This window comes from Aulonocara sp. 'chitande type north' Nkhata Bay, linkage group LG18, assembly GCF_057382095.1.
Source record: "Aulonocara sp. 'chitande type north' Nkhata Bay isolate Kocher_YH1m ecotype deep benthic linkage group LG18, A_spYH_male_GT1.1, whole genome shotgun sequence".
In the NCBI taxonomy this organism is placed as follows: domain Eukaryota; kingdom Metazoa; phylum Chordata; class Actinopteri; order Cichliformes; family Cichlidae; genus Aulonocara; species Aulonocara sp. 'chitande type north' Nkhata Bay.
Genome location: NC_141361.1, coordinates 24,036,896 through 24,063,914, shown reverse-complemented (window position 1 = coordinate 24,063,914; position 27,019 = coordinate 24,036,896). Strand labels below are relative to the sequence as shown.

The 27,019-nt window shown below is 40.2% G+C and overlaps 1 protein-coding gene across 1 annotated transcript; it reads left to right on the top strand.

Moving 5' to 3' along the window:
- Positions 1–320: 320 nt before the first annotated feature.
- Positions 321–26,278, top strand: LOC147308606 (rap guanine nucleotide exchange factor 4-like). The gene is made up of 30 exons (XM_086273372.1): positions 321–455; positions 4,787–4,929; positions 7,260–7,348; positions 8,181–8,327; positions 12,805–12,877; positions 13,225–13,280; positions 15,610–15,716; positions 15,886–16,007; positions 16,483–16,666; positions 16,960–17,044; positions 17,507–17,567; positions 18,541–18,617; positions 19,063–19,209; positions 19,574–19,668; positions 19,797–19,882; positions 20,261–20,339; positions 20,846–20,996; positions 21,081–21,169; positions 21,255–21,282; positions 21,383–21,458; positions 21,995–22,141; positions 22,290–22,387; positions 22,590–22,715; positions 22,884–23,062; positions 23,192–23,282; positions 23,396–23,446; positions 24,535–24,622; positions 24,715–24,779; positions 24,902–24,956; positions 25,079–26,278. Exons 1-30 carry the CDS (start codon positions 388–390, stop codon positions 25,204–25,206), a joined length of 2,991 nt encoding a protein of 996 aa, XP_086129498.1. The 5' UTR covers positions 321–387; the 3' UTR covers positions 25,207–26,278.
- Positions 26,279–27,019: the final 741 nt, after the last annotated feature.

The window sequence follows — 27,019 nt, the reverse complement described above, 5'->3', positions numbered from 1 at the left end:
GACTAATAAATGGGTTCCCAGATTGGGGTCCACCCCATGCTGACACGCAGTGACATTTGAAGAGACCTGAGCTAATTAAAGACTGAAGTTTGTGTATATATGTGTCTATATATATGTGTCTATATATGTGTCTATATATATATATATATATATATATATATATATATATATATATCTGTGTGTGTGTGTGTGTGTATGTGTTGTTTTTAAAAAGAAATATGTATATATATATGAACACACATCCCGTAGTTGTGTGAGGCAGAGGGGCGGGGAGGGGGAGTCAGAGCTCACAACCATTAACGACCACCGACAACCGGGAACCCTCCTCCGGTAAGCATCACAGTGTCTAGTGACACACACGCACACGCACACACACAGCCGGGGAAGATGGTCGCGGTGCAGACGTCCCCTAATTCGTCCCCATCGGCGGAGTGGATCTGCTGCCTGGATAAAAGGTGGGTGAAAGCACTACATGACCCAGTGCCACGCCGCGCATCCCCACGCAGCAACGATTGTGTCGTCTCTGCCCTCTTTCATTCATCCGCGTCAACGTGATTAATCGGAACCGGTGATCGCTGCGTGTGCAGTGTGTGACTGTGCAATAATAACGTGATACGCCTCATTTTGTTTTAGTATATTATCGCTGTTATTAAATTGACACCACTTGCCGCCCAGTTGTACAGACTGCAGTGCATAACAATACACACCGATTTTTAAAAAAAAATTCCTGTTTTTGTATCTCCGGTCAAAAAGGCGTTGGTGGCTTCGAGGTTCACTGTGGTGTCTCTGCACTGCATGGCTGATGACGAGACGCACATGGTTTATCTCTGCCTGCTTGAATCAAATAGCCATACATTTTTAAAATACAACTGTGGCGTGATTTGAATAAAATACTAGAGGCCAGCCAGCGCAGGCAGTGTATTTTTTTCTCCTCCTCCCGTTTATCTCACAGTGCTGCATGAGGCTACGTTAGTCTGGGCTGACTGAACAGATTAGAATAACCGAACATCCAATTCACAGTTTGTCTATCAACAGCTCAACAATTCAAAAGCTGCAGCGATTAGAAAATCGTTTAGTCCACACTGTGCCTGCCCAATTAACAGCAAAGCTCCCTTACTGTGCTGAAAAAGCTCAGGTAGAGGGCTCGAATAAATAAACATGATGAAGAGCAGCACTACAGTAATTACTCTAGATCATAGGCAGTGACATATATGACATGCACAGCACAGCTCACACACACACACACACACACACACACACACACACACACACACACACACACACACACACACACACACACACACACACACACACACACCTATCTGACACATCCTCACATTACCAATGGCAACCTGAAGCAACCATCTTGTCTCCTAATCCTCACCTGGAATAAAACTGAGTGGATAAATGCAACTATTAGTCACTGATAAGGGTACTGACAACACGGCATTATACTTTTTAACCAGTTTAACTATTAATTAGTCCTTGGGTTATTTTGGCGAGTAATTGATCTGAATATAAATTGTCAGAAATTAGTGAGAAAGGCCTCGTAGCTTTCCAGAAGCCCAGTTGGCATCTTCAGATTTACAGTGTAAAAATCAATGAGTTGTTACCATAAAAGACACATTACCACCAATAGTCAACTCGAGATGCTGGCGCCTTTAAATATATTTTACAATCTGTAATAATTTAGAAATTGTTTAAGTTCCAGATTGCTTCAGTTTTAGTTGCACATATTTTGAACAATTTGCTCAAAGTAGCTTATGCTTTTGTAAAAATTCAAAGGGTGTTGTGATCTTTGCTGTGGTCTGGTGAGCAGATGGGGAATGTGATTGGTTGCAGACTTACAGCCACTCCCTATTTAAGAGGGCTTCTCTTTGGCATAAGCCATTAGCTTGGTGGTCTAGCACAGAAACACTGCAAATAAATTTGGTTTCCCAAGTTTAACGATTGTGTTCTGTTTGCAGTTTTGATTGAGTGTGTCCTTCTCCTGCTCACATATCTCATAAAATAAATGTGCAAAATGTTGTTGCTTTTTTCTGTTTAAGTCAGTGCTGAAAACATTACTGAAATTAAGGCTAGAATAATTATGTTGGAAACTTAAAGTCACCAGTATGCAGTATTAGCTGGATGTTCATAAAGACTGTGCAGGATCTTACTGTAGAGCACTCAGTGCTTTTAAGCTATCCACCTCTTATTCAGTCAATATCCAGGAGTGTGTGTATGTGTGTTTGGGAGCTTTCATCTATGCTAACTGTTGATGTGAGCAAGTGAGCAGTGAGAGGCAGAGAGGGGAGGAAGGTGAAAGAAAGACAGAGGTTAAGATACGACTGTCTGTAATATATCTGTCCGAAGACATTTATTGCCAGTGGCTGTGAAGTATGTGGGATAAGATCTTATTTGCTTTGTTTTCTGTTGTACCAGGAGTTAAATAGATGGTGCACTCAACGTACACACAGCACCAAGCCAGATCCAAGTTTATATTTAATGCCTTTTTTATTGCAGGAAAATATTTTTGTCTAGTACTAGGGTGACATATCAAAGTAGTAAGTCTTAGCAAAAGCAATTCCTCATAGGTGAAAAGTATAAGTGTGCGTATTATGTAGGTTAATTTGCAAATCTTGCAAAACTTGATGAGTCATTTCTAACTCTAATTGGTCATTTGAATGCAAAGTGAGCAGGGTTTATGCTGCTCAGTGATTTAACACCATCTCTGGTTGTTAGTGGTGATGCAGATGAGTGTCAGAAGAGGTTCTTGCATACAATCACATAATCTGTGTTGCAGTAATGTATTAATCCACCAGGCGAATAAATCTGTTTGTTTTGAATCTGTGTGGCACATTGACAGGCGGCCACAAATCAACCTCTGATTTATTTGTCTGTGAACAGTGAATTTTTCCAGATGGTTGTTTCAAGAAACAATCTGCATGACCTTCTGCTGTCTCTTGGTTTTTGTCTTCAGTGTGTCACGCTGGTCGATTTGTTAATCCTTTGTTTGTGTGTGTGCGTATTCGCACACGCCATAATTTGTGCTTGAAAGCTGAGATCTCTGCTGACACGAATAGTGGGGGAGGGAGAGGGGAAGGCTGACAAAAGGAAGAGGTCGAGGAAGAGAGGAGACATGAAGGGACAGTGATAGAAGGTGAACAACTCTCAGGTCATATTCTTCTCTCACCAGCGGGGGAGGCAGATTCCTCCCGACAGGAAGTGAGTGAGCAAGCACAGGTTAATGGACAAAAGGGAAAGGGCGAAGACTTAACCAGGGGACGATAACTGACAAAGCCCAACAGTTTTACTATAGACGCATATGTGAAGGGTGGTGTTTGTATTACCCATTCAACCCTGCAGAGTTCACCTCCCTGTCTCTCCCTGTCTGTCGTAGTGTGTGGGAGCCCACCTGTCTCAACCATTAACCCAGCCTACTCTGGGATATGACACCCTGTTGAAGCACCAAGGGCCAATACATGAGCTTTAGGTGGATGAGTCAGAGACCAAAAAAAAAGAAAGAAAGAATGTGAGAGGGAAAAAAAGACCCACCTTTCAAAGCTCTGAGCTCGTGGCTGATATGGGAATAGAAGATGGGCTGTGCAACGCAGCCTTTGATCTGTTTTTATTGTGGCAAACCCTTCAAGGTACACGGTACAGGTACATTTCATTGCTTCGTGACACACGTGCTCGGCGTTTATTACCATACGTACCTACATGTGAGTAAAGTGGGAGTCACTCTTGCCTTTGAGCTTGCGGAGCAGACGTAAAGGGATAAATAGGGCGTTTGGTATGTGTAAGTGGTGGCACTAAATGCACCAGGAATCTGTGCTTCTAGTGAAAAGGAGAAAAATGGGTTGCATTTGTCCCTTTCAGTCTTGGCTATCATGTTCTAAAAACTGGCAAGTCTTGAAAGAGGAAGAAGAGAAAAGTAGATGGAGATTAGAGAAAGGTTTAGAAGAAGCAGACAGAAAGGAGCGAGGGCTGGGAGTGAGGGAAGAGGAAGGAGATGAAGCAGAAGAGGGGACTGAGAGGCTCTCATCTGTGAAGGAAGAGCCCACAGTGCATTAGCTATTCTGTATGAACACACACATATATGCACACACAGACACTTACACACACACGTGCAAAGATGAGTCACTATCAGGAAAGAAGGGGAAAATAAGTGAATGAATGGTGCTAAGTGCAGTGTGTTACTCTGAGACATTTTGGCTTGGTATTTTTGCACCACCACGTCTCAGAACAGACTGTTTAAGCTCGCAGATCAAACTTCTGTGTGTGCGCGTGCGTGCAGTCTCTTGTGTGTGCTTGCTTAGATGTCCAACAATGACTTAGTTGTGTGTGTGTGTGCTCAGATTTAAGCGCATTAGAAAAAGGAGCAGTACAAATGAGATCTTACATCAACAGCCTGTGGGGGGCCTGAGCTGAGAGAAACTGTGCCTGCAGCTCTTCACTGTTATCACTAAGACACCAGGCAGAACAATGACAGCGTGCTCTCGCACAAATATTCATAGATAATATTATAACAATAGAGCAGCCTTCTTACTTAAAGGGCAATATCGCTGCTTTCTCACAGTTTAGTCCATTGACTGATAATTGCAACTGTCTAACATGACTGCTAGTGAAAGCATACTGCAGGGTTTTGATTGATTTGCTATAGTTCAGGCTGAAATAGACCTGAATAAGATAGATAATCCATCACACTGAACAAGTTACATCATGCCAATTGTTTCTTGCATAACCCCTTATACACCTTTTTAATGCCTCGTGTGGGTTTAATGGTGGCTCTTCCTCTGCGCAGGCCTGCGGAGCGCTCGGGAGAGGACGTGGATATTATTCTGACCCGACTAAGAGAGGTCAAAGCCTTCCAGAGGTTCCCACCTCCGCTCCTACTGCAGATCTGTGCCTGTGCCTTTTATGAATGCCTGGAGAAAGGCATCACGTGTACGTACACGCACGCTCACAAACCCACAATACTGACAGGAATGTAAAAGGATGTCTTTGATGCTGTTGAGTTTAGTCAGGCTCTAAAGGATTGGAGGAAATCATCATACAGTATATAATATACCTTTTTGTCTCCTAAGGAGAGAGCGCAGTAAGACTTACGATGCACTGGAATGCAAAAATGTGCCTAACCTTCTTCAATGCCTGTTTTTAACTAATTTGTGCAATACTAATATTAATATTATTAATTGTTCCTTGTATTTGCTTTTACTTTTGCTTATGTTGCCTCATCCTCTGTGATTTAGTTCAACTGTGTATCATTTTCCCTAGCTCTCTCCACTTCCCTGATACCACTATATAAGTATAAGTATACTATAAGTATACGATATACTTACAGGAGTAAGTATATACAGTGGCATCCTCCCAATACTCTGTTCCTCTTGCCCTACTGTTTCCTGGATCCAGTCTGTTTTATATGTTTTCCTTTTGGACTTCATGCTTTGTCTTTTTGATTTTTCTGCAAGCAGTGGATTTTAAATCAATCAGCCAATATGTGATTGAAGCACTGCTTTAATTCAGTGGGTTTAACAAAAATATTATGTCAGCTGTTTAGGAATTACAGACGTTTTTTATTCACAGTCCCCCGTTTTCAGAGGCTCAAAATTAATTGGACAGTTCACCGAAAAGCAGTTTCATGGCCAAGTAGGGCCTGTTCATGTAATTTCATGACAAATTAAACAGACATAATATCTGGATTTGATTAGAAGTCTTGAATTTGCATTTTATAGCTTTTCACATTCATTTTAAATATGAAGCCCAAAGAGATGTCATTGCCAGTGAGGGAGGCCATCATTAGCTTTATTTTGTTTTGCTTTGTCTGTCAGAGTGATAGAAAAAACTTTAGGGGTAGCCAAAGTATTAATGTGGTGTATTCTTAAAAAGGAGGACTGCAACGACCAGCTCAGGATACCGAGAGGCCTAAAAGACCACAGAGGGCAATTAAAATGGATTATGATAGAAGTATTTCTATGGTTAAAGCTTCTGTTATACTTCCTGCATCCATGAGTCTGAGAGAGTCCAAGTGATTTAAGCAAATTTCATCATCAGAAGATGAGCGCAAGGGTCCGTGTATGCATCCTGCCTGTTTTTTGTGACTGGGTCTCCAGCTGCCTGTGTCTGTATTCACAATGGATTACAATCAAGGCTTATGAAAAACAACTTCTAGCCAAGTCAAGGACACTCCTGAGGAATAGGTGTATCATCTAAAAAATGTTAGGGCATGGGTACATAAGGCTGACAGTGGAACTGGGTCATTATAGTGTTTATTGATGGTGAGACTGCTGACAGATGATAGATGATGATGGATGGAGGATGACCTGTGAAGTGTACATGGCTGTACTCTCTGCTCAGATTTAGAAAAATGCTGCAAAACTGACCCGACAGTGCAAATAGATAATGAAACAAAGCATACTGCAGAAGCAACCCAAGAGTTTCTCAATGCAAAGAAACTGGATATTCTTCACGGGCCAGGTTATCCACATGATCTCAACACAACAGCGCATGCTTTACAGTTGCTGGAGACTTTTAAGTCATAGAGAGAGCCACAAACAAGCAGCAACAGAAGGTGGTTGCAGCAAAGACCTAAGCAGAGCATTGAAGGGACATCTATGGATTGTAGACTCCACACAGTCACTGACTGCAAAGGATTTTCATCCAAGTGTTAAAAACAATCCTTGGGTTTAAAATCCTGTTAGTTTGTCCAATTAATTCTATATAAGTCTATGAAATTGGGGGATTATAAATAAAACTGTCTTTTTACCGTTAATGCAAATTAAATCTGAGAGTCTGCACTTCAGTCATACCACGATTGATTGATTTAAGATTCACTGCAGTGACGTAGAGAAGCAAAACTGCAAAAATTGTGTCTTTGTCCAACAAATTGTGGACCTATATCCAGTATACTACTTATAGTAGTGTAATTTAATGATCACAAAATCAAGACAATATTTAATGTAGCTACTTTAACACCAGCGTTTTGTCAGCGTTTTGCTTATTTGAGCTCAAGTCAATTGATTTTCAGTTAAAGATAAAAATATTTAAAACGCTTTCCTTTTTAGGTGCATTTATAACCTTTTCAATCACATTTCAGTTTATTGCAAATATATTTATTATCAATTTATCATTGTATCAAAACCTTTTTGGCTGATGTCTCTTTCAGCAGTGATTGTGGTTTATCATCAGATGGCAGGGCATGTTTTTATGAGTGCTTTTGTCTTAGTGACGTTTTTCATCAGCTCTTAATGTGGTTTAATGTATTTTACTGCACGCAGTGTTTCGACAGGGAGACATTGGCACCAGCTGGTATGCAGTCCTTTCTGGCTCCCTGGATGTCAAAGTGTCAGAAACCGCTAACCACCAGGTGAGAGTCACATTGAGAAACATACATGAATAATGACTTGGATGCTTTTGGATTGGTGATGTTACTTTCATGGTTGATATTTCCTAGTGCTCTCATATATTTTCTATCAAACAAGATCCTTTTTAAGGGGCTTCTACTCTGTCCTGTATGTTTGAGAGCTGAATTTGTTTGACTCTTTAGCCTCCATTTGTGCCTCCCTTCCTAAATATACCAGAGAGAAATTGCCACTGAGAAATTTGGCTTCCTCCTTACTTTAAACCCTCGCTGTGAGAGCGTGGAAATAGAGTTATACTATACATGTAGTGGGGAAGAATGACACGTGGGAGGAGAAGGAGAGAGGATTTGCTTCGAAAGAAAGACGGCGATAAGAAGCTCCTCTATTGTGAGACGTCCTTTTCATGTATGTAGCCCTAAAGTGAAATTGGTGGCCTACTTTCTGTGGCTATATTTGAAATGTCAGTTTGGACAGCTGAAAAGGTTTCCATAGCAAGCAGTGTATTTGTTTGAACCACTAAGCAGTGAATATGCGTCCATTGCTTCCCTCTAGCCTACCCAATTATATACAGCACCAAGAGACGTTTGTCTTACAGTAAACAGCAGTTGCTCATATTTGGATTTATTTGCATTCATTTGCACATATTAATCCGTCTGCTTTCCATGTCTGTCCGAGTTCATTAAAATAACCTAATACACATTGCTTGTAGCTACTGCTGTATAATTTCACTGCTTTGTAGCAGCATAGTGAATGCTGCTACAAAGCATGTTTGCTCAATAACAAATGCTCGTCTGTTATAGAAACACAGTAACTAAAAGTTGTCATGTCTGTGTGCAGGATGCAGTCACAATCTGCACGCTGGGGATTGGGACAGCCTTTGGGGAGTCGATCCTGGACAACACGCCGCGCCACGCTACCATTGTCAGCAGAGAGACCAGCGAGCTGCTCCGGATCGAACAGAGGGAGTTTAAGACTCTCTGGGAGGTGTGACATGAGATGAAACTTCATGATTCTGCATGAACTCCATTGTGGAAAGAGCTTTGCTTTTGAGACTTTTATTGTAATTGTGCTTTTAACCACAAGAGGGCTGTCCACCATTACGGTGCCTTTTTGCACATCTATTGCACACTTCGGGTAACTTGACAGTGATTTATTTAAAGTGAGAACAGTGAGAAAAATCTAAACACGATTAGTTAAATGATTCCTTTTTTATTTCTCTTAATTGGATTCACATTTCCTACTTGGAAAAATAAAGGTATTCTCAGATTTCCTTTAGCCTATAAATTAATAACAAAATATTTTAATTCTGAGAATTATTAAAATGATGATTTTAAGGACATTTTAAATGTTGTTAAGCTGCTGTAGAGAGGTTAATCTGTTTGAATTGGTACAATTTTTTAATGTATATGCATAATAGTTTTGGTTTCTTAAACTAAAAAACTATAAAACTATGTAAAACTAACTATAAAGTCCCAAAAATGCCATTACATTTTCTGTTTAGGCAGGTTACACAGATTCCTGCAATAACAAGGCCACAAACAAAAGGACGTACTGTAATTCAGTGATCTGTATCTGCATGTCTGAAATACAGTTTTCTGCCTTGGATGAACTGTCACATTTCTCCAGTGAGGCAGCCATCAAAACAAAAAGCCCAAGGACAATTCTTTTAAGAAACCAGAAGATGCTTACGAAGTTTTCAGAGTATGTTTTCCCTTAAAAAGTGATTTACGCAGCTTGTGTGGAGTTTGCATGCTCTCCTTGTGTACTGCATGGATTCTCTCCTGACATGCTGGCTTCCTACCACAGCACATTACATGCACAGGAGGTCGAGGGATGTGAATGTGAGTGTGGTTGTCTGTCTTTGTGTCTTGGTCCAGGGTGTTTCTCCTTCTTTTGCAAAGTGACAGCTAGGATAGGCTGTAGCCATAATACCATATACTGTATATTCAGTAACTAAATAATGAGTGGTAATGTGATAATATATGCAATCTTATTTTACACTCTCATCTAAGCTGAGTATTCATAAAGATATTTAAACATGAAAAGATCATACACAAGAGGCTATACACTAGGCAAGGGAAATAATATTGATATTACTGTGCAAAAGTCTTGAGCCACCCCTTATTTATTTAGTTATGTAAGGAGCCAGATTATTTTCCAGTTGTTAAATTGAGACTTTCTGAAGTTCTTTCAATGTTTTTTCTTTGGCTATTGGCTGCTTTTTTTTAAAATTCACTCTCAGTCCAGTCCTTTTACTATTTCCATGTTTTTTTCTTTGTTTGTTAAGAATAAGAATCAAATACATGAAGTATTAAAAAAGCAGCGAACTCAATGAATGAATCAGTGTTGTGTCAAAATACAACTTAGCAAAGAATCTATTTTAAATGCTATGTTTGGGCAAATAGCAAAAATTAGCATTAGCATTTTTGCACCAATAAAGTGACTCCCATGAGGTATTAGCTGAAATCTTGGTAGATCTTAGCCTGGTGGGAAATTTATCCTTAAGAAATTTTGAGGAAACTGGACAAGTGGAGGACTAAAGAAGAAGTGGAAGGCTTAAACTATAGATATGTTATATTATAGGAAAGTCATGTCCTTAAGAACAAATATGTCAAAAACTTGGCGCAGGACCAGAGAGATGCTTCAGACCCTTCAGCTGAGTTATCTGCAGCTTCATCAGAAATGATCTAAGAGAAGGAGAAGGTAAGTCAAGAAGTTATTCTTCAGGAAGGGAAACAGGAAAATTAAGCTGAAGTATGCCAACTTACAGAAGAACATGGTGGAGGCTCTGGCATTGTTTTGGGGCTGCATTTCAGCCAGTGGTGTGGGGATCTTGTCAGCACTGATGGAATTATTAAAACTGAAAAGAATCATCAGATTTCAATGCAACAGCAATAGCAAGTAATAGATTTGGTAATACCAGATATTGAGCTTTGATCTCATTATAGTACTGTGCGAAAGTTTTAGGCAAGTGTGGAAAAAAAAGCTGTAAACAAAGAATGCTTTCAGAAATATGAATGGTTGTTTATTGGCCCCAAATGTATTCTGCAGCAGAACGACGACCCCAAACAGACAGCCGAAGTCATTATCAAGTATCTTTAGCGTAAAGATGAACAAAAAGTACTGAAAGTGATGGTTTGTTGTTTGATGTGTGTGTGTGTGTGGCATTTTATTGTGTGACCCTCCTGCGTCAGCTTTGTGTGCTTTATAAATAAAATAAAAATATGATTTGATAACAAATGATGTAAAAGCTCACAGTCAGTTGCAAAGAGTTACTATATCGCACAACCTACTAGTACGAACACTCACACAGCCTTGCCCCGAGAGATTTGGCTTTGTAGTAGATGCCTCTCCGTGGGCCTCCTTGTTGGAGTTACAAGCTCCATTCACTGTTTCTCTCTCAGAGAGGAAGTCGTGGCAGAGCTGGGCAGCACTTCACTGTAACCTCACAATGAAAGGCTGTGTGGTCTGAGCTGCTGTTTGGTCTGACAGGTGGTTATTTTGTATTGCAGAATCCAGAATCTTTCCGACCCACACTATGGTTCTCATCTCCATACAGTGATTGTGAGAAAACAGTAGTTTTTTTTGATGGTTCTTATTTTTAATGAAATTGCAGGTAATTGACAGTTTGGTTATAAAAAATAACTATTTTCTGTCTGGTGTTTTTTGGCTTTTAAATCAGATTTTATGACCCCTCTCACAAACAATTTTATCGATCACATTGTTTTGATTTATCTGGTCTAAAAAAATAAAAAAGACTTTTCCCCGTGTGACCGTGGATGAATTGAAATTCAATTTACTCAAATGTGATTCCTCCATTTTGTGCTACAGGAACACATGAGACCTAGATAAGACAATAATTGGTTATTAAAGTGATGTGTGCCATCGTATTATTCAGCTCGTAGAGTGTGTGTGCGTGTGTTTTTGACTAAGTGCACTCTGTCTCCCTCTCGACTGTCTATTTTAAGGACAGTGGACATAAAACAGAAAACATGGCCTGAGGTTGTTGTCTTTTGTTTGTTTTGTTTTTTTCCTAATCTTATCTCCAAAATATGGCTCTCTGTGTTTTATGTGTGTGCCCGTGTGCAAGGACTAATTTGTGTACGTGTGCTTGTGGTGGAGACTAAAAAGCTACAGGATGTGTTTGATGAAAGGATGAAAGAAAAAAAGCGCTGCTCCATAATTCTAGTAAAATCGAGATCAAAAAAGTGTTTGAATGGGAAATAGCCTACAGACATGTTTTTATATGTAACAATTACTGCTAATAATTAGTTTGTCTGGACTGTGGTTACTTCATTTCTCTTTTCTGATTTATTCCTGTGCCCCTTTTCACCTGCTCTACATTTCTAATGCCAGCTTCCCCTCTCTTCTATTGGCCACGTTTCTTTTGTTAGCCTCCTTCCTTTCCTCCTCCTCTTCAACACTACTTCTGCCTTTCCCTTTTCTGACTACTAACCCCTTTTCCTACACTAGAGTAGCTCAGTAATACAGAGACTCGAATCACCCTGGTAACCTGTGAGAGAAAGTGGCTTGGTTCCTGGCGTGATCGCAGTGAGAGAGGGTGAGTGAGACGGAGGCAGACAGTGGGGCGACTGTGTGAGTGGAAGGGAGGAAGAGAGAGGGGAGAAAAAAAGGAAAAGAGCAGCTTGTTTTGAGCAGGATGCTATCCGGTGGCGTGTGCGTGAGTTGTAAAGGAGCAGAGGGCAGCTCTCTGGGGTTTCAGTCCCTTCAGTCTTAAGCAGCTGAGTGTGTTAACTCAGGTGAGTCGGACTCCTTGACTTTAACTGTGTCTAGTATGTAGTGTGCATAATCTTTGCTTGTATGTTTTTTTTTTCTGTTGTTGTCTTTTTACAGAATGAAACTCTCTGGAATCACGTTTGTGCATTTTTTAGTATTGACATGAAGTGTTCTAGCTTCACTAGCTTCTGGATCGAGTGTGTGCAAGAAAAACACAGATAGGGGAGCGTTTGTGTCTTTAGGTCAAACAGATGCTGTCTCTGTTTCTCTTCCAGTGTGTGTGTGTATTCCTGGCAGTTGTCAGAAAGCATGGGTTGCTTGATAATGACCTTGCAGAAGAGCAGTGGCACATTCAGACACAAAAGCTCTGGCTCTGTGTGTTTCATAGTCTTTGCTACAGAAATGTACAACTGTAAGAACAGCATCTGCACACATCAAAGCAGTCTAACCCTTGTTTACATGCTGTGTGTGTGTGTGTGTGTGTGTGTGTGTGTGTGTGTGTGTGTATTATATAATGTTGTTCTGCATGTAAATGATCTTGGTTGTACAAAGGGCTTTGTTTTGAGGGGCGCTTTTGTGTTCAAGCAACATTGTGCGCTTTAGCGAGAGAGAGATGGAACAGGAATGGGTTTTGATGTTTAAAAGATGTTGGTGCTTTAAAGATGATACCCTGCTAGAGGTGTTTCCAAGGCTGATGTGGCCTCTGATGTGTGTTGCTTTTTAGAAGTATCGTCAGAGCCTGGCTGCACTGTTGGCCCCTCCTTATGGAGCCATGGAGAGTGGATCCAACAATGACAGTGAGTAGATGCACAAGTGGAGACACGGGAATAGAAAAAGACACTCTGGGTGTTGCTTAAATGTTTATTCAATGAACGTTTTTACGCGTACAAACATATTGCAAGTAATAAATTGGAAATGTGCAGGAGATGCACAAAAAAAGATGGAGACTTCTGTATGATGACTAAAAACAGGAAGCAGGTCTTTTCCTTCCCAGCCTGTTAAAAGGATGGATGAGTCTATATTGTGTATATGTAAATATAAAATTGTTATGTTTCTTTTTTTCTAGTTGATATACAGTGCTTTTTTGCTTTTGGGAAGCAGAGCATCCTGTTGTGCTTTAGCATTAATGTGTTTTTCTCCTCAGGACTCACAGACAAAGACAACATGAATTCAGACTCTGCAAACAAAGCTCACAACAAGGTAAATGTTTCCTCTGGATTACATTTTCAACCTAAATGAAGTTCTTAGATTAGTTTACTGTAACTAAATAATGAGAAACAGACCCGGCCTTAAGTTACAGAAAGCATGACTTAACAAAACTCTAGACCATCATAACCTGACTAAAAAACCCACTTTTGTCACTGCTTGTCAAAATATCTCTAAGCAGAAGTTTCTAGACAAATTTAGAACAGCTGAGCAGTAGTTGTGTATTTTTTAATGTTTGAAGCAATGCTATTAATGCATTTTGAACTTAAATATTTTTCAGGTTAAAACCTTTATACATTTAAATGTGCAGTTAAGACTCTTGTTTTTCCATTTTCCCAGTTTTCGAGCCACTGTTTGCAACTTGAAGGGTAGATACATAAAAACCTGATAGTGATCATAATTGAAATTAAAAAGATGCAGTTAATTCAAATACGTAAGTAAAATAAGTAAAAATAAGTAATCATTACATCAGCTCAATGTTTTGTTTTTGTTAACATCCGAAACTGAAAGTAACTTGAATATTTCTTGGAAACGTGTGGTAAACCGGGCCACGGGGGTCATAAAATCGAGCTGTTTTTAACGCTGCATACTTTCATGTTTGTGAATGAACCAGAGTGCCAGAATGAATTTTGGAAGTGCGTGTATTTTCTGAGAAGAGACCGATGATGACTCACAGCTGTGATGCTCTGTAGTTATGCTAATGTTAGATAATGCATGCACACAGAAGAAAGATCCCATCTGCCCAATTAAAATGCCTTCCTTTGTTGTTTTCAGAAGCAGATGTGTATGTGTATGTGTGTGTGTACACACATCTGTCATTTCCCCTGCTGTCTATGCAGGTGCGGCCTATAAAGGATGTGTCTGCTTGTATGTCCTGTGTGTTTTGATACAGTTTTGCTGTTTGAGTGATCCATAGTTTACATGAGCAGCATTCAGAATCTGCCCATGTACACATTCACATATCGCCGTAAGAAAAAAATTGTGAATTATTTGGAATTTTTTGCATTGATTAAACATAAAACCTGAGCTGATCTTTGTCTAAATCATGATTATAGACACGCAATATAAGCAAACTGATGTCAGGCATTTTTTGCACACACAACAAGGCTACTGAATTCTAAGTGCTACTTGTTCTGTGCTACTCAAAATCACATTCTCAATTAATGAGATTTTAACTGTGAAGCATGGCGGAGGGAGCATCATGTTAGGGCCTAATTTGCTAGCTGAACGCTTGGTCGGCTTGCCGGCATTGAGGGGAACAAGAAGGAATTAAAAATGTTATTACTAAAAGTTTTACACGAGAATGTGAGGGCGGTAGGCCATGACATGACACTACAATGTGCAGTCAACCATTTTTAAATTTCTTTTATTTAATAGAAAAAAGAACATTGTACTCATAAATATATTTGATCAGTGTGTGATTATGTCCAAAAAACAGATGCATTGTCATAAAATTAGAATTAAATCATTAAAAATACATAAAGGTGGGCAATGGTTTGTGGAAGCCGCCATGTTGCCCAGCTGTCCTGAATACAGTGGCCAGGATGGACATCGCCATCCTGAATAATTGCATTTTATACACATATACATATACATATACATATGTAGCACAACAAAGGTAGAGGAAAAGAGAAGTCGTAGGTGTTGTGTCATAGAGTTGTGTATGATTATGTATTTAAATAGGGAGGGGTAAGAAACCAGAAGTCAGTTAACAGAAATCTGTTGACATCTATTGGTGATATTTTAAACACTCTAACTTTAAGGTTGAGTACTGCATCAATACAATGTACCAAAATACAAAGGTAAGTCAACATCAGAGTGCTTTAACAAGAGGAGAATTTATCTGTTGGAATGCTCGTGTTCTGATCTTAAGCAAACTGAGATTTTGTGGCTGTTTAACCAAAATGTCCCATAAATATCGATGAGCAAGAGCAGTTTTATGGGCGCGAGGCTCCAAAATGACTCTTCATCACCGTGCAGAAGCTACAGGAAACATCAGATGGTTATTGTTGCTGCTAAACAAGTTACTAAATTCATTTCATTTCCTGGCGTGCACTGTGAGTGACTACTCAGTGTATCCAATAAAGAAACAACTGTGGATTCTTACTTGAGTCAGATTGCGATCGGACCACAATCCTGGATAAATAATGGTTCCCAAACTTCTTCTTGCCAACACACACCACTTAAAGCTTGACCAACCAAATTAACAATCAAATGATGGATTCTATCACAGCCTATTTTACAAAAAAATCTCAATCTAGTCAGTCAGAGATTTAGATGGACTAGATGAAGTCACCTAAGCCGATGTCCCTGTGGTCTGCAGATCCCCTCAGAGAAGCTGCAGAGAGCTGGAAAGGTTCTCCGCAACGCCATCCTGTCCAGAGCCCCTCACATGATTCGAGACAGGAAGTATCACCTGAAGACATACAGGTATGTGGGTCTGCAGTTCTGTTTGTATTTCTGAAAAATTATGTGCTTGCAAGTGCTTGGGGAAGCTTTCTGTGGATGTGGTGTTGATTTACAGAAAATTACATTAAGTATTTTTAAACCTCCCCACAGTAAATATACAGTAAACAGTGTGTTTACATGTGTATTGCAGACAGTGCTGTGTAGGCACAGAGCTGGTGGACTGGCTGGTGCTGCAGAGCGCCTGTGTGCTCACTCGCTCCCATGCTGTCGGGATGTGGCAGGCACTACTAGAAGAAGGGGTGCTAAATCATGGTAATACTTAAGTCTGATGTTTCTCATCATGCATATCTTTGGGTTCATTTCTTTCCGTGAGTCATCTTAACCTACTAAGTCAATTCCCAAACCTCAAAGCAGCTGAAAAGCTGGGAGACGTTATTCACACTCCATGCGTAACTTATCGTTTAGAGCGTAAATTAGAATAAAGTGTTATTGAAACTTTGAATTGCAAATTAGTTTTAGACTAGAGCCAGTGTGTCTCCATTTGGCTCTGCGCTGGAATGTGAGTTTTGAATCTAAACATCAATCATCAGGGAGGCTTTCTCTTTGAATGCTAGAGTAAGAATTAATGAGTTTCCAAGCATGAATATAACATATAAATTGAATCCAATCTCAAAGTCCTTCACTTCAAAGAACAAGGCTGAAATGTTCTGAGATGAGAAAACAGTTCATCTGCATGCACGCTCGTTTATACTGATGCTTTGATTGTGTGTGCTTCTCTGCTCTCCAGTGGACCAGGAGCTCGGTTTCTATGACAAATACCTCTTCTACCGTTTTCTTGACGATGAGGAGGAGGACACACCGTTACCTAGTGAGGAGGAGAAGAGGGAAAGTGAGGAAGAGTTGCCGGAGACCATCCTCTTTCTTGCCCAGATTGGCCCCGATGCACTGCTGCGCATGATCCTCAGGAAATCGTCAGTATTATCATTTACTCTTGAAATACAGATTCAAAATACATTAAAAGCAACAATATCTGGCAATATATTGTTGCTTTTTATCCAATAATTAACATTCCCCTCCGATACCAGAGTGCTGAAGTGTTCGCTAATTGAACCCAGTCATATCCAGTCATACCAACATTCTTCATATAAAGTACTAAGCATGTGAAAGAATAGGCAGAGATCATCTGTCATAAGTAACTTTATTGATGTGCATGCATGAAGTGTTTATGGTGACTGCATTGTGACTCGCTCCTTTGTGTCTGCAGGCCTGGTCAGAGAACAGGCGATGACCTAGAGATCATCTATGACGAGTTGCTTCACATCAAGGCCTTAGCTCACCTCTCCAACACTGTGAGTTAGCTGGTGTGCCACTCTTTTACATACAGTACAAGATGCCAAGAACATTGTTAATACATCAGAACCCCAGATCACAATCTTTTTATGTTTAAAAATGGAAGAAGAAGAAGCTGTTATACTATTTATCTCGACAGTGTGGTGCTCAGTCTGTCCTGTGCTTGCAGGCGTTTTCCATGCGCAGAATTAATTAAATGTGTACAGGCTCCAGAAGTACTTTTGTTGTTCTTTTTTTTCGTTTATGCAATCACATTACTGCCATGTGGAAATGTGTATTATACCATTAATAGGTCTGTAATAACTACAGAGATTATATTGGCAACAGTAATTTACCTACTTTCAGGTCACTTTTTATAACCTTTAAAAACCTTGATCTGGGCATCTTCCTGTTTAGTTTCCATTTTTGTCTGCAGGGCAGCAAAATCCAAGAGTTTTGAAGCAGTTTGTTTTGGTTTGCAGGTGAAGAGGGAACTGGCGAGTGTGGTGATCTTTGAGTCACATGCAAAAGCTGGAACTGTGTGTGAGTCTTCTTCTGTCACAGAATACATTTTTCCTTCTGTAAAAAGGTCTTTCAGCCTGTCAGACAGTGCTGGTCCCCTGTGAGGACAAGTTGAGGCAACTGAACTGAACCATCCATTTTAAAAAGGAGATCTAAGATTACTCCAGACAAAGTATTTATAGAACAGCGCAGAAAAAGTTGCATAGATCAGTTTTTAAATTTCCATTAGTGCTATTGATTGCAGTGCAGTCTTAATGTGTATCTATCTTTTAGCAGCTGGAGCATGCTTATAGAAACAGCCATCAGTGGATTACTCAGTAACACTTTATAATTCGGCCTGTGACTAATTGTCCTGTAATTAAATGGAATTTCGATGCATTTTATTTGAAATCACAATATAATTAAATTTATTTACAGATACTTAAAGGTAGGTTTACTAAGGAGGTGAGAAATAAATATACTGTAATTAAATTTAAGTAATGTATAAGTAACTTTATGTAGTGCATGAGTAGTTGTTCTTAAAATTGTGTTAATATTACTTACAGTAATTTACAGCTATCTTGCTGTTTTGTTCTGCGGTGTTAATAAGGTACTGCTCGACAGTTTGCATGTCTAGAGAACACAGAGATTTTTTTCTTTTCTTTTTATTGTGAATAAAGAGTCAGTGATAATGTGGTGCTTGCAGCCAATTTTAAACTGAAGCTAAATATAACCTACTCCTGACCAGGTTATGTGTTCAGCAGATGTTACCACGGTGATCTAACCACATAAAAAGAGAGCTACCTTCATGATAGCTAACCCATTAGCATCACCCTGTGCTACACCCATGTAGAGAAAATTATATATTCTAAAAGGGACGTCTAGATTTAACAATTGTGTTTGTGACTTGAGTTCTGACTCTAAGAGGAGAAACATGCCTCACAATTTGAAAAACTTCAGGTGTACAGAATGTGTGTGCTAGGACTAATATGTGTTTGTTTTCATTACCTTTCAGTGTTTAACCAAGGAGAAGAAGGCACATCATGGTACATCATCCTGAAGGGCTCCGTTAATGTGGTTATCTATGGAAAGGTGTGTGGGTGCGCTTGAAAGGCTTCCATCCATCTACCTGCTTATGTTCTTTAGTTTGATACTTTAGCGTTGTTCTAGTTTTCTGCTTCATTTGATGATATTCAGTCTGAATGTAATGGAGCAAAATATGTAGCTCATCAGATCTGCAAAGAGCCGAGCCGTTTTGTGCTCCCTGTAGGTCTGGGGAAACACCAGCAGTGAGTTTGGCAAACTGTGCATAGCTCATCGTGACTCATCACTGTGATTAACTGGCTTAGGGGATTGTACTCATACACCACACAACCAGTGTACAGGCAAATACGCTGCACGTGGATTGATCACGCATGTACAGAATACAAAGATGATTCAGAAAGTTACTCGTCCTTCCTGATATTTTTCTTCAGATCTTAAGCTTGTAAACTGAACATGTGTCTGAGCAAGTTGTGTGTTCATCTGTGTGTGTCAGGGTGTGGTGTGTACACTTCACGAGGGTGATGACTTTGGAAAGTTGGCCCTGGTTACAGATTCACCTCGGGCTGCATCCATCGTCCTGAGAGAGGACAACTGTCACTTCCTGCGTGTGGATAAGGAAGACTTCAACAGGATACTCAGGGTAGGCAGACAGTTATCCCTGATCTGATCGAAGATCAGTGAAGAAAAAATGGTGGAAACATTTAGTTTTTAAAGCCAGCATCTGCTTTCCTCCTTCCCAATGACTATGAATAAAGAACTGATGCAAGGCAGTGGTACACATGTGTACTTATTTCACATAGTAACCCTTTGTTTAAAACTGTGTCTGTATTATCAGGATCTGAAAATAGGGGAGGGAAAATATGCATCATCCTCTGAAGCTGTGTAAAGCAATAATGTCACATAATGCTTTAATCGCTCATGACGCCGCCGCCCCTGTGATGTTTGTCTCCCTCCTCTGACAGATGAATGGTACTGCACTCATTTTGAACTATTCTATTCCGCAGGATGTGGAAGCTAACACGGTGCGTTTGAAAGAGCACGATCACCCTGTGCTGGTGTTAGAAAAGAGTCCTCGAGCCTCCACACTGGGAAACATAAAGTATGTGTTTGGGTGTATGCACACTGTACCTAAAAGTACTTTAAAACTGTGTTTGCAGTATATGTGTATTTCTCTCTATTTTATTAAACATTTTTGGGTTTTTATGTGATCCTTGGTGACCTTGGCAGGTACACTGTGATATCAGGAACTCCAGAGAAGATTCTTGAGCACTTCTTGGAGACGATGAGGATGGACATACATCACAGTGACCCAGGTAGCAGAGCTGAATCATCAGATTAATTTGGGATCGTATGCTGTCAGGATAGTAAATTGCAGGATACTCATAAGCTATAGCATAAATTATGAATTATTGAAGAGTGTCTTTTATTAAAAAATGTTACTAATGTGAACTTTAAAACAAGAAATTGATAATTCAGTATTTTCTTTACTGTAAAACACGATATTAAATAGGATATTCTGCTGTGGTTTGAAAAGGTTTGCTGCAGAAAAACAGCATTAAAACAAATTTCAGGGGTTTACATGAGTCTGGGTTAGACTCTGGATTAGTACTATCTCTTGACAGGATGAATGCATTAAAGATGAAATATCTGCTCGTTTCTTGCTACTGACTCTGCTTCTTCTCGTGTGTCAGACCCAGCAGTGGATGATTTTGTCCTCATGCACTGTGTCTTCATGCCCAACAGCCAGCTGTGCCCTCTGCTCCTGTCACAATATCCTTTTTGTCTTTAAATTCCTTATTTCCTTCCTGCTGTATCTAAACTGCGTTTCAAAAAAATAAAAACAAACAGGTCTCATGTCGGGTGCATAACCCTGGTTTTCTTCACGGTTTGCTGCGTAATGTAACAACACTTCCGGCGCCATTTTTAGATTGTGAAACATCAGTTTCTGCTTGTGGAAGTGCTGAAGCAGCAGTTGAGCAGCTGTTCCCTTCACACCTTAGTAACAAGTTGTAATCCCAGTTGCACAGGTATTTCTTCCCTAAGCTGTTGTAATGTAAGTTTAGCACTGTGCAGTTAACGCAATACATCCCATGCTTTATTCTATTTTTTTAACATAATGAATGATCTCAAAACTCACTTTATTTTAACTAAAGCTGCTTGAAAGGTACATTTTTAATTGAGGATAAATAGAGACATAGATGTAGGTATCCATATACCTGTGTTTATTTACTTTAATGGGTCAACGCTTTTCTATTTACCTTTAACCTTGTGCGCACGTACCATGTGACATCGCCGCCTGGCTCTGAACAGGAGAGGTTGGAGTATGCACTCAACAGTAAAAGGAGGGCCCTGATTATGACCCTGCGCTGGGCAAACGCACATACCTACCTGCTACAAGAGGAACCTGCTGCGATCTTTTTCCTGGAGGTGAGCACATTGAGCCTTTTAAATGTAGGAAATCACACAGATCCTCTGCATAGTCTGAGTGGTTCTTCCTCTTTGTCTCTGTAGGAGTTGTATGGAAGTCTATCCAATGACTCCCGTATGCTGAGAGCTTTGAAAGATTTGGTACCTGACCTGGAGAAAGTCGTCAAATTGCAGTATGTTTCTGTGGGCTGAACATTTATTGTCATTGCTTTATGCACACGACAAATTCGTTGTATCACTTTAATTTTTTTTCTTTAGCTCCGAAGAGGCCAAAGCAACAAAAAAGGTACATCTGTTATATAACTTTCGATAAAATTTTACAGTCCACTTCACATGTCGGCTTCATCTGTAGTTATCTGGATGCTGTCATATAATTTATTCAACAGAAGACCCTAATACGACAGTTCAGCAACGGAGAGGAAAGGCTGCAGAAGAAACAGCCAATTAGAAATCAAGATGACAGTAAGTTCTGTGCATTTGTGTGATTTATGTATTTTTCTTCTTACTCATATTGAACCTGAAGGAAAAAGACATTTTGACAGCAGTTTGCCTTGGAATGTGCTATTTAAAGTGGATTTTCCCATTTTCATAAGACAGATTGGATAAGAATGTTCCCTTACCCTGCCTGTCATCCTGTCACTTGTGTTTGCACAAAAGGTGTGACAAAATCTTACGGATAGGTTGGCAACATAGATCCACAACACGATTATTTTCCGGTCATTCATGTGTGTGACAGCTGGCTGAGGCAGAGAAAGACCCCAGTCATCACTCTAACAGAGATCCAAGGGCTAACTTTAAAAAAATATAAACTTTTGATTTGATTGAAATGAGCCGGCTTTCATATTTGAATGATTCAGTCTGTGACTACAAAAAGGCAAAACCTTCAGTGAGCTTTGTGAGCTTCCTGCTTCTTCATGTTGGAAGCAGCTCTTTGTCATCACAGATCAGGAGCTGTCACATACCATATCACTGTATTAATTTCACGTGTGCGTGTGCAGTCCTATTGAAGGTGTACTGCAGCGATCACACCTACACTACAATCAGGATTCCCGTGGCGGCGACGGGACGAGAAGTGATCAGTGCCGTGACGGACAAGCTCGGCACTACCGATGAGCTCCTGCTGGTCCACCTCAGCTCTGCGGGTGGTAAGAAAACAGATCATCTTAAACGTGGAGAGGCATTAACTTGCAGCATCATCTACTCGTAGATTATCTTGTGTACCTTTTTAAGAATTTGCACATGATAGTGTCTTATGTGGCTGTGAAAGCGAATCTGTCCCGATTTTTGTTACAGAAAAACAAATCTTGAAGCCAAATGATGTATCGGTGTTTTCTACTTTGAGCATCAATGGGAGATTATTTGCCTGTCCTCGAGAGCAGCTCAACAGTCTAGTAAGAGAGTAATGTTATGAACTATGCTGTTATTAAACTGCATTACCACCTAGAATTAAATCTTTTTGCAAATATATATAGAAGATACGAGAAATACACTTAGTATTTAGTAAAAAGTGGCCTCGAAGCAAGAAGATATTAGTTTTATATGCTGAGGGAAAACAAAGAAACTGTGTTGGTTTTTGTTTTTGTGCACTTCAAGACTCCTCTTCCAGACCAGGAAGGGCCCACTGCAGGCTCCATGTCAACTTTTGAGCTGATGAGCTCCAAGGACTTGGCTTATCAAATGACGATGTTTGACTGGGAGCTCTTCAGCTGTGTTCATGAGGTATCCTGCTCACCTTTGTCCACATTAAGTGTTGCAAAGACTTTTGTTTTAGAGTCAGAGTCAATTCATTTTCAGCAGTTTTGTTTTTTCACAGACTGTTGTTAAACCGGCAGGATCTCTCACCTCTCAACCTGCTCTTCTTCTTGTTTCCCCTGTCTTCTTCCACAGCACGAGCTGCTCTACCACACGTTTGGCTGCCAAAGTTTTAAACGAACTACGGCTAATCTAGACTTGTTCCTGAGGAGGTTCAACCAGGTCCAGCTGTGGGTCGTCACTGAAGTCTGCCTCTGCGGACAGCTCAGCAAGAGAGTCCAGCTCCTCAAGAAGTTCATCAAGATAGCGGCACAGTGAGTAGGATGTGACTGTTAATGGGACGCACATCACTAAGTGAAGTATTTCTAGCTAACAGTAGAGGAAGCTGAGCTGGGTGTTGTTGGTTTTCACTTTGGTTTCTGCTTGTGTGTGTCTGTCTGCAGCTGTCGAGAATTTAAGAACCTCAATTCATTCTTTGCCATCATCATGGGGATGAGCAACCCTGCTGTGAGCAGACTGAGCCAGACGTGGGAGGTAAACTTTATTTTTTTTAATAATCCGTGGACAGTTATGCTGTGAACCAGATCTGCATGTTGCTGTTGCTTAAATCCTCGATTCACTGAGATGCCATCTGCTTTTCCTGACAGAAACTTCCCACCAAGTTTAAGAAGTTCTATGCTGAGTTTGAGAACATGATGGTGAGTTTCATTTTCAAGTCTTTTGAAATTCATTATGGATAAACTTTTAGTTGTATTCAACCATGCTAATACTGCCGCTTTGGTTGTATAAGTCTGCTGTCTCCTCAGAGTAAAACAGATCCTTCTTCTGGAAATATTTTTTTTCTTTGTAAATGTATCTGGTTTTCAGTGATGAGTGTTACAAACAAAATTAGGTTCAAACCTGTTGTCTTGGTGACAGATGCACAAAATAATGGAGGGAAAATCAACTGCATGGCTGTTCACTCACCAGCCATTTCATTAGGTACACCTTACTAATACCAGGTTGGACAACCTTTTGCCTTCAGAAAGGCTTTCATTCTTTTTGCCACAGATTCAACAAGATGCTGAAAACATTCCTCAGAGATTTGGGTCCATGTTGATATGACAGCAACACACAGAAGATTTGTACGCTTCACATCCATGTTGTGAATCTCCCCATCCACCACATCCCAAAGGTGCTCCATTGCACTGAGATCTGGGGAATCTGGAAATCATTTTTCCAGTTTCATCATTTGACCTTTCTGATGTGATTTGGTATCCCTGCTGGAAGCAGTCGTCCCTTTAAGTGGTCATAAAAGGATATACATTGTCAGAAACAGTATTCATGTATGCTGTGACATTTAAATGATGCTCAGTTGGTGTTACGGAGCCCAAAGTAAATATCTTGCACACCTTACATCACCACCAACAGCCCGAACCGCTGATATAAAGTAGGAAGGATTCATGATGCTGAATTCTGACTAGCATCCTAGAAGTCCTAGAAGGAAGTTTGTGCAGTTTGTGAAATACTCAGCCTGTATGGCACCATCAACTATAGTACTATATCACTTAAATAACCCTTCTTCCTCATTCTGATTCTTGGTTTCAATTTCAGCAAGTTGTCTTGACCATGTTATCATGCCTAAATGCATGAAGTTGCTGCCATGTGATTGACCAATCAGATATTTGCTTCAATGGGCAGTTAAAAGGCATACCTAATAAGTGGCTGGTGGCATAACAGTATGTGTTTTAAAGAAAAAAACTTGATCTATAAATGTATCTAACACCAGAAACTTGTTTGGCAATAGGACCCATCAAGGAACCACCGGTCCTACCGACTTACTGTTACCAAACTGGAACCACCGATTATCCCCTTTGTGCCACTTCTTCTAAAAGGTATGACTCAGTACAGGGCTTTACAGGGCTTTAGGAAGTACTTGAAGATGGACGATTTGGGTTGTGCTTCATTTTAACCTATTTCTTTACAGATATGACATTTACACATGAGGGCAACAAGACATTCATTGACAACATGGTCAATTTTGAGAAAATGGTGAGTTCCTTTTCACAGAAAGAAGAGAGAGCATGTTTTATGCATGCAGTTTTCTCAGTGCCTTGTTGTTCTTCATTCATGTTTGCACAGTATCTAAAGCCGTTTTCTGTTTGTTCCATCAGCGTATTATAGCAAACACAATTCGACAAGTGAGACACTGTAGAAGCCAGCCATTCAGTAAGTCTGCTTATTATTCATGAGCACACTTTTATCCTCTAATCTGTTGGCCTTGCAGACAGACTGTAAACAATCTTTCCCGTCAAATTTTTTTTGTCTGCTTTATCTCTGCCTAATGTTAGATCCTGACATTTGCCAGCCGAACAAGAATCAAGCGGAGGTCCGGGCTTACGTTAGGAAGCTCTGCGTGATTGACAACCAGAGGGCGCTGACGCAGCTCTCCTACCGGCTGGAGCCTCGGCGGACATGAGCTCCAGATCCTCCACCACGACGCCTTCTCTGTGATGTTAGCATAAAAAAAACGATATAAAATAAATCAACACAACAGTAGCAAATCGCAGCATTCAGTGACTTTAGTGTTATTATGGACTATTAAGGACTGTGCCGTGAAAAGCCTCTTCTCCCTGGACAAACAGAAGCTGTTCAGCTGCTCTCTTGTCGCTGTGTCTCAGTCAACAGGCTGAGGGTTCATATCGTACTAATTATTACTGTTTGGGACCTGTTAGATAGAACTGTAATGTATAGAACTTGAATCAATATCCTGCATGACTGAAATTCGTAGACCTTGTGTTCTATACAGTGGATTTCTATCAGAGTGTCCTGTAATGTCGTGCTACCCCAAATGAGCCCTAGTTTACAATAAAGTACTGTACCTGCCTGTAGAGCAAATCGTTCTATCCTGATGATCCCACTCATAGACGCAAAACAGGAAACCCCACAAATTGTAGTGATCGAGACTCTTTGTTTACCCTGGTCAATATTAAATCTCAAAGAGCATACTTACTTTATAATCTAAATAAGTCTATAAGGACCTTTGAAAATCTGTAGGATTTGATGTCCTTTAGGTAAATATCAGTGTCCATTAATTAGTTAGACACTTTAAACCTACTTAACAGAGTATTAGTCAGATTAAATCCTTAATGGTATTACCGGCAGTGTTCAAATGGGTCACTGTAGTATTTATTGTGAGTTTTATTTGGAATTAGGGTGCAGCCAAGCGTATAAACCATCCCGGATATGTTCTGCTGTCAGTTGCAATGTCTTAGATTTGGACTGACTGCAGCTACAGAGTCTAACTTACACTTTGAGGGGAAAATCTTGTCATCTCTACCAGTTGTGTTCAATCCATGTAATTTTATTTTTGTATATGTGCGTGTAGATTTTGAGTGCGTTCTTTACAAGTGTCATTAATTTTGCTTTGATCTCAGGAGCTTTTGCTGTGCTGGTGTGTGTTGAGAACTGCAGCGAGGCTGCCTTTTCCCAAAGCAGCCTCTAACTGTACTCTGTGTAGTCTGCCTTGTAAATAAAAATAGCTAATTTAACAGTTCTAATGGTTTGGTAACCTTCTTGAGACTGTGATATTTCAGTGCGTGTGGTGGAGCTGAAGGGATGACGTTGGAAAATCTGTTGTGCAAAGAATATCCAGGAAAAATCAAAAATATTTCAGCCGCCACTGGAGAAGCCCGCCGCCGAGCTTTTTGACTTCAGTTGACGTCTGAAGGCAGGTACGGCAACACATGAGGCCTGAAAAACTAAAATGTGACAAAGACTGGCATTTGCTTACATGTGACCTCTGTGAAAGACAGGAAGTGGGAGGCACTAGAGTGGGAACTGCTCAGTGTTGTCTGGACTTGAAAAGAGCTGATCCTAGGAATACTACAAATGAGATAAACTGTAGTGTAAAGAGTGGAGATTTCATCCACTTCCTAGGAATGATAGAGGAGAGGAAAAGGTGAAGAGGTCAAAACACTTGCAACACTTGTAGGATAGAGGACAATGTTATTGCCGGCCAGTGCATTTTGATTTGTACCACTGAGCTTTTCTCTACACTAAAACTGCAAACTGAGTTGCCAGACAGGAGGGTACTCTGACACCGGGATGTTGCAGGACTTTGTCTTTTTGAATGTCATTGCTGTAAATTCTGTTGAGGCCTGTGTACAGTGGGTTATAGCTTTAAACGTTTCCCCTTGAATGGGTCATTTCTGAATATTAGAAACAGAAAACAAGCAGCGCTGAGCACAGTATTGAATGAGCAGTGACAGGGATTCTTATGGATCCCAGAC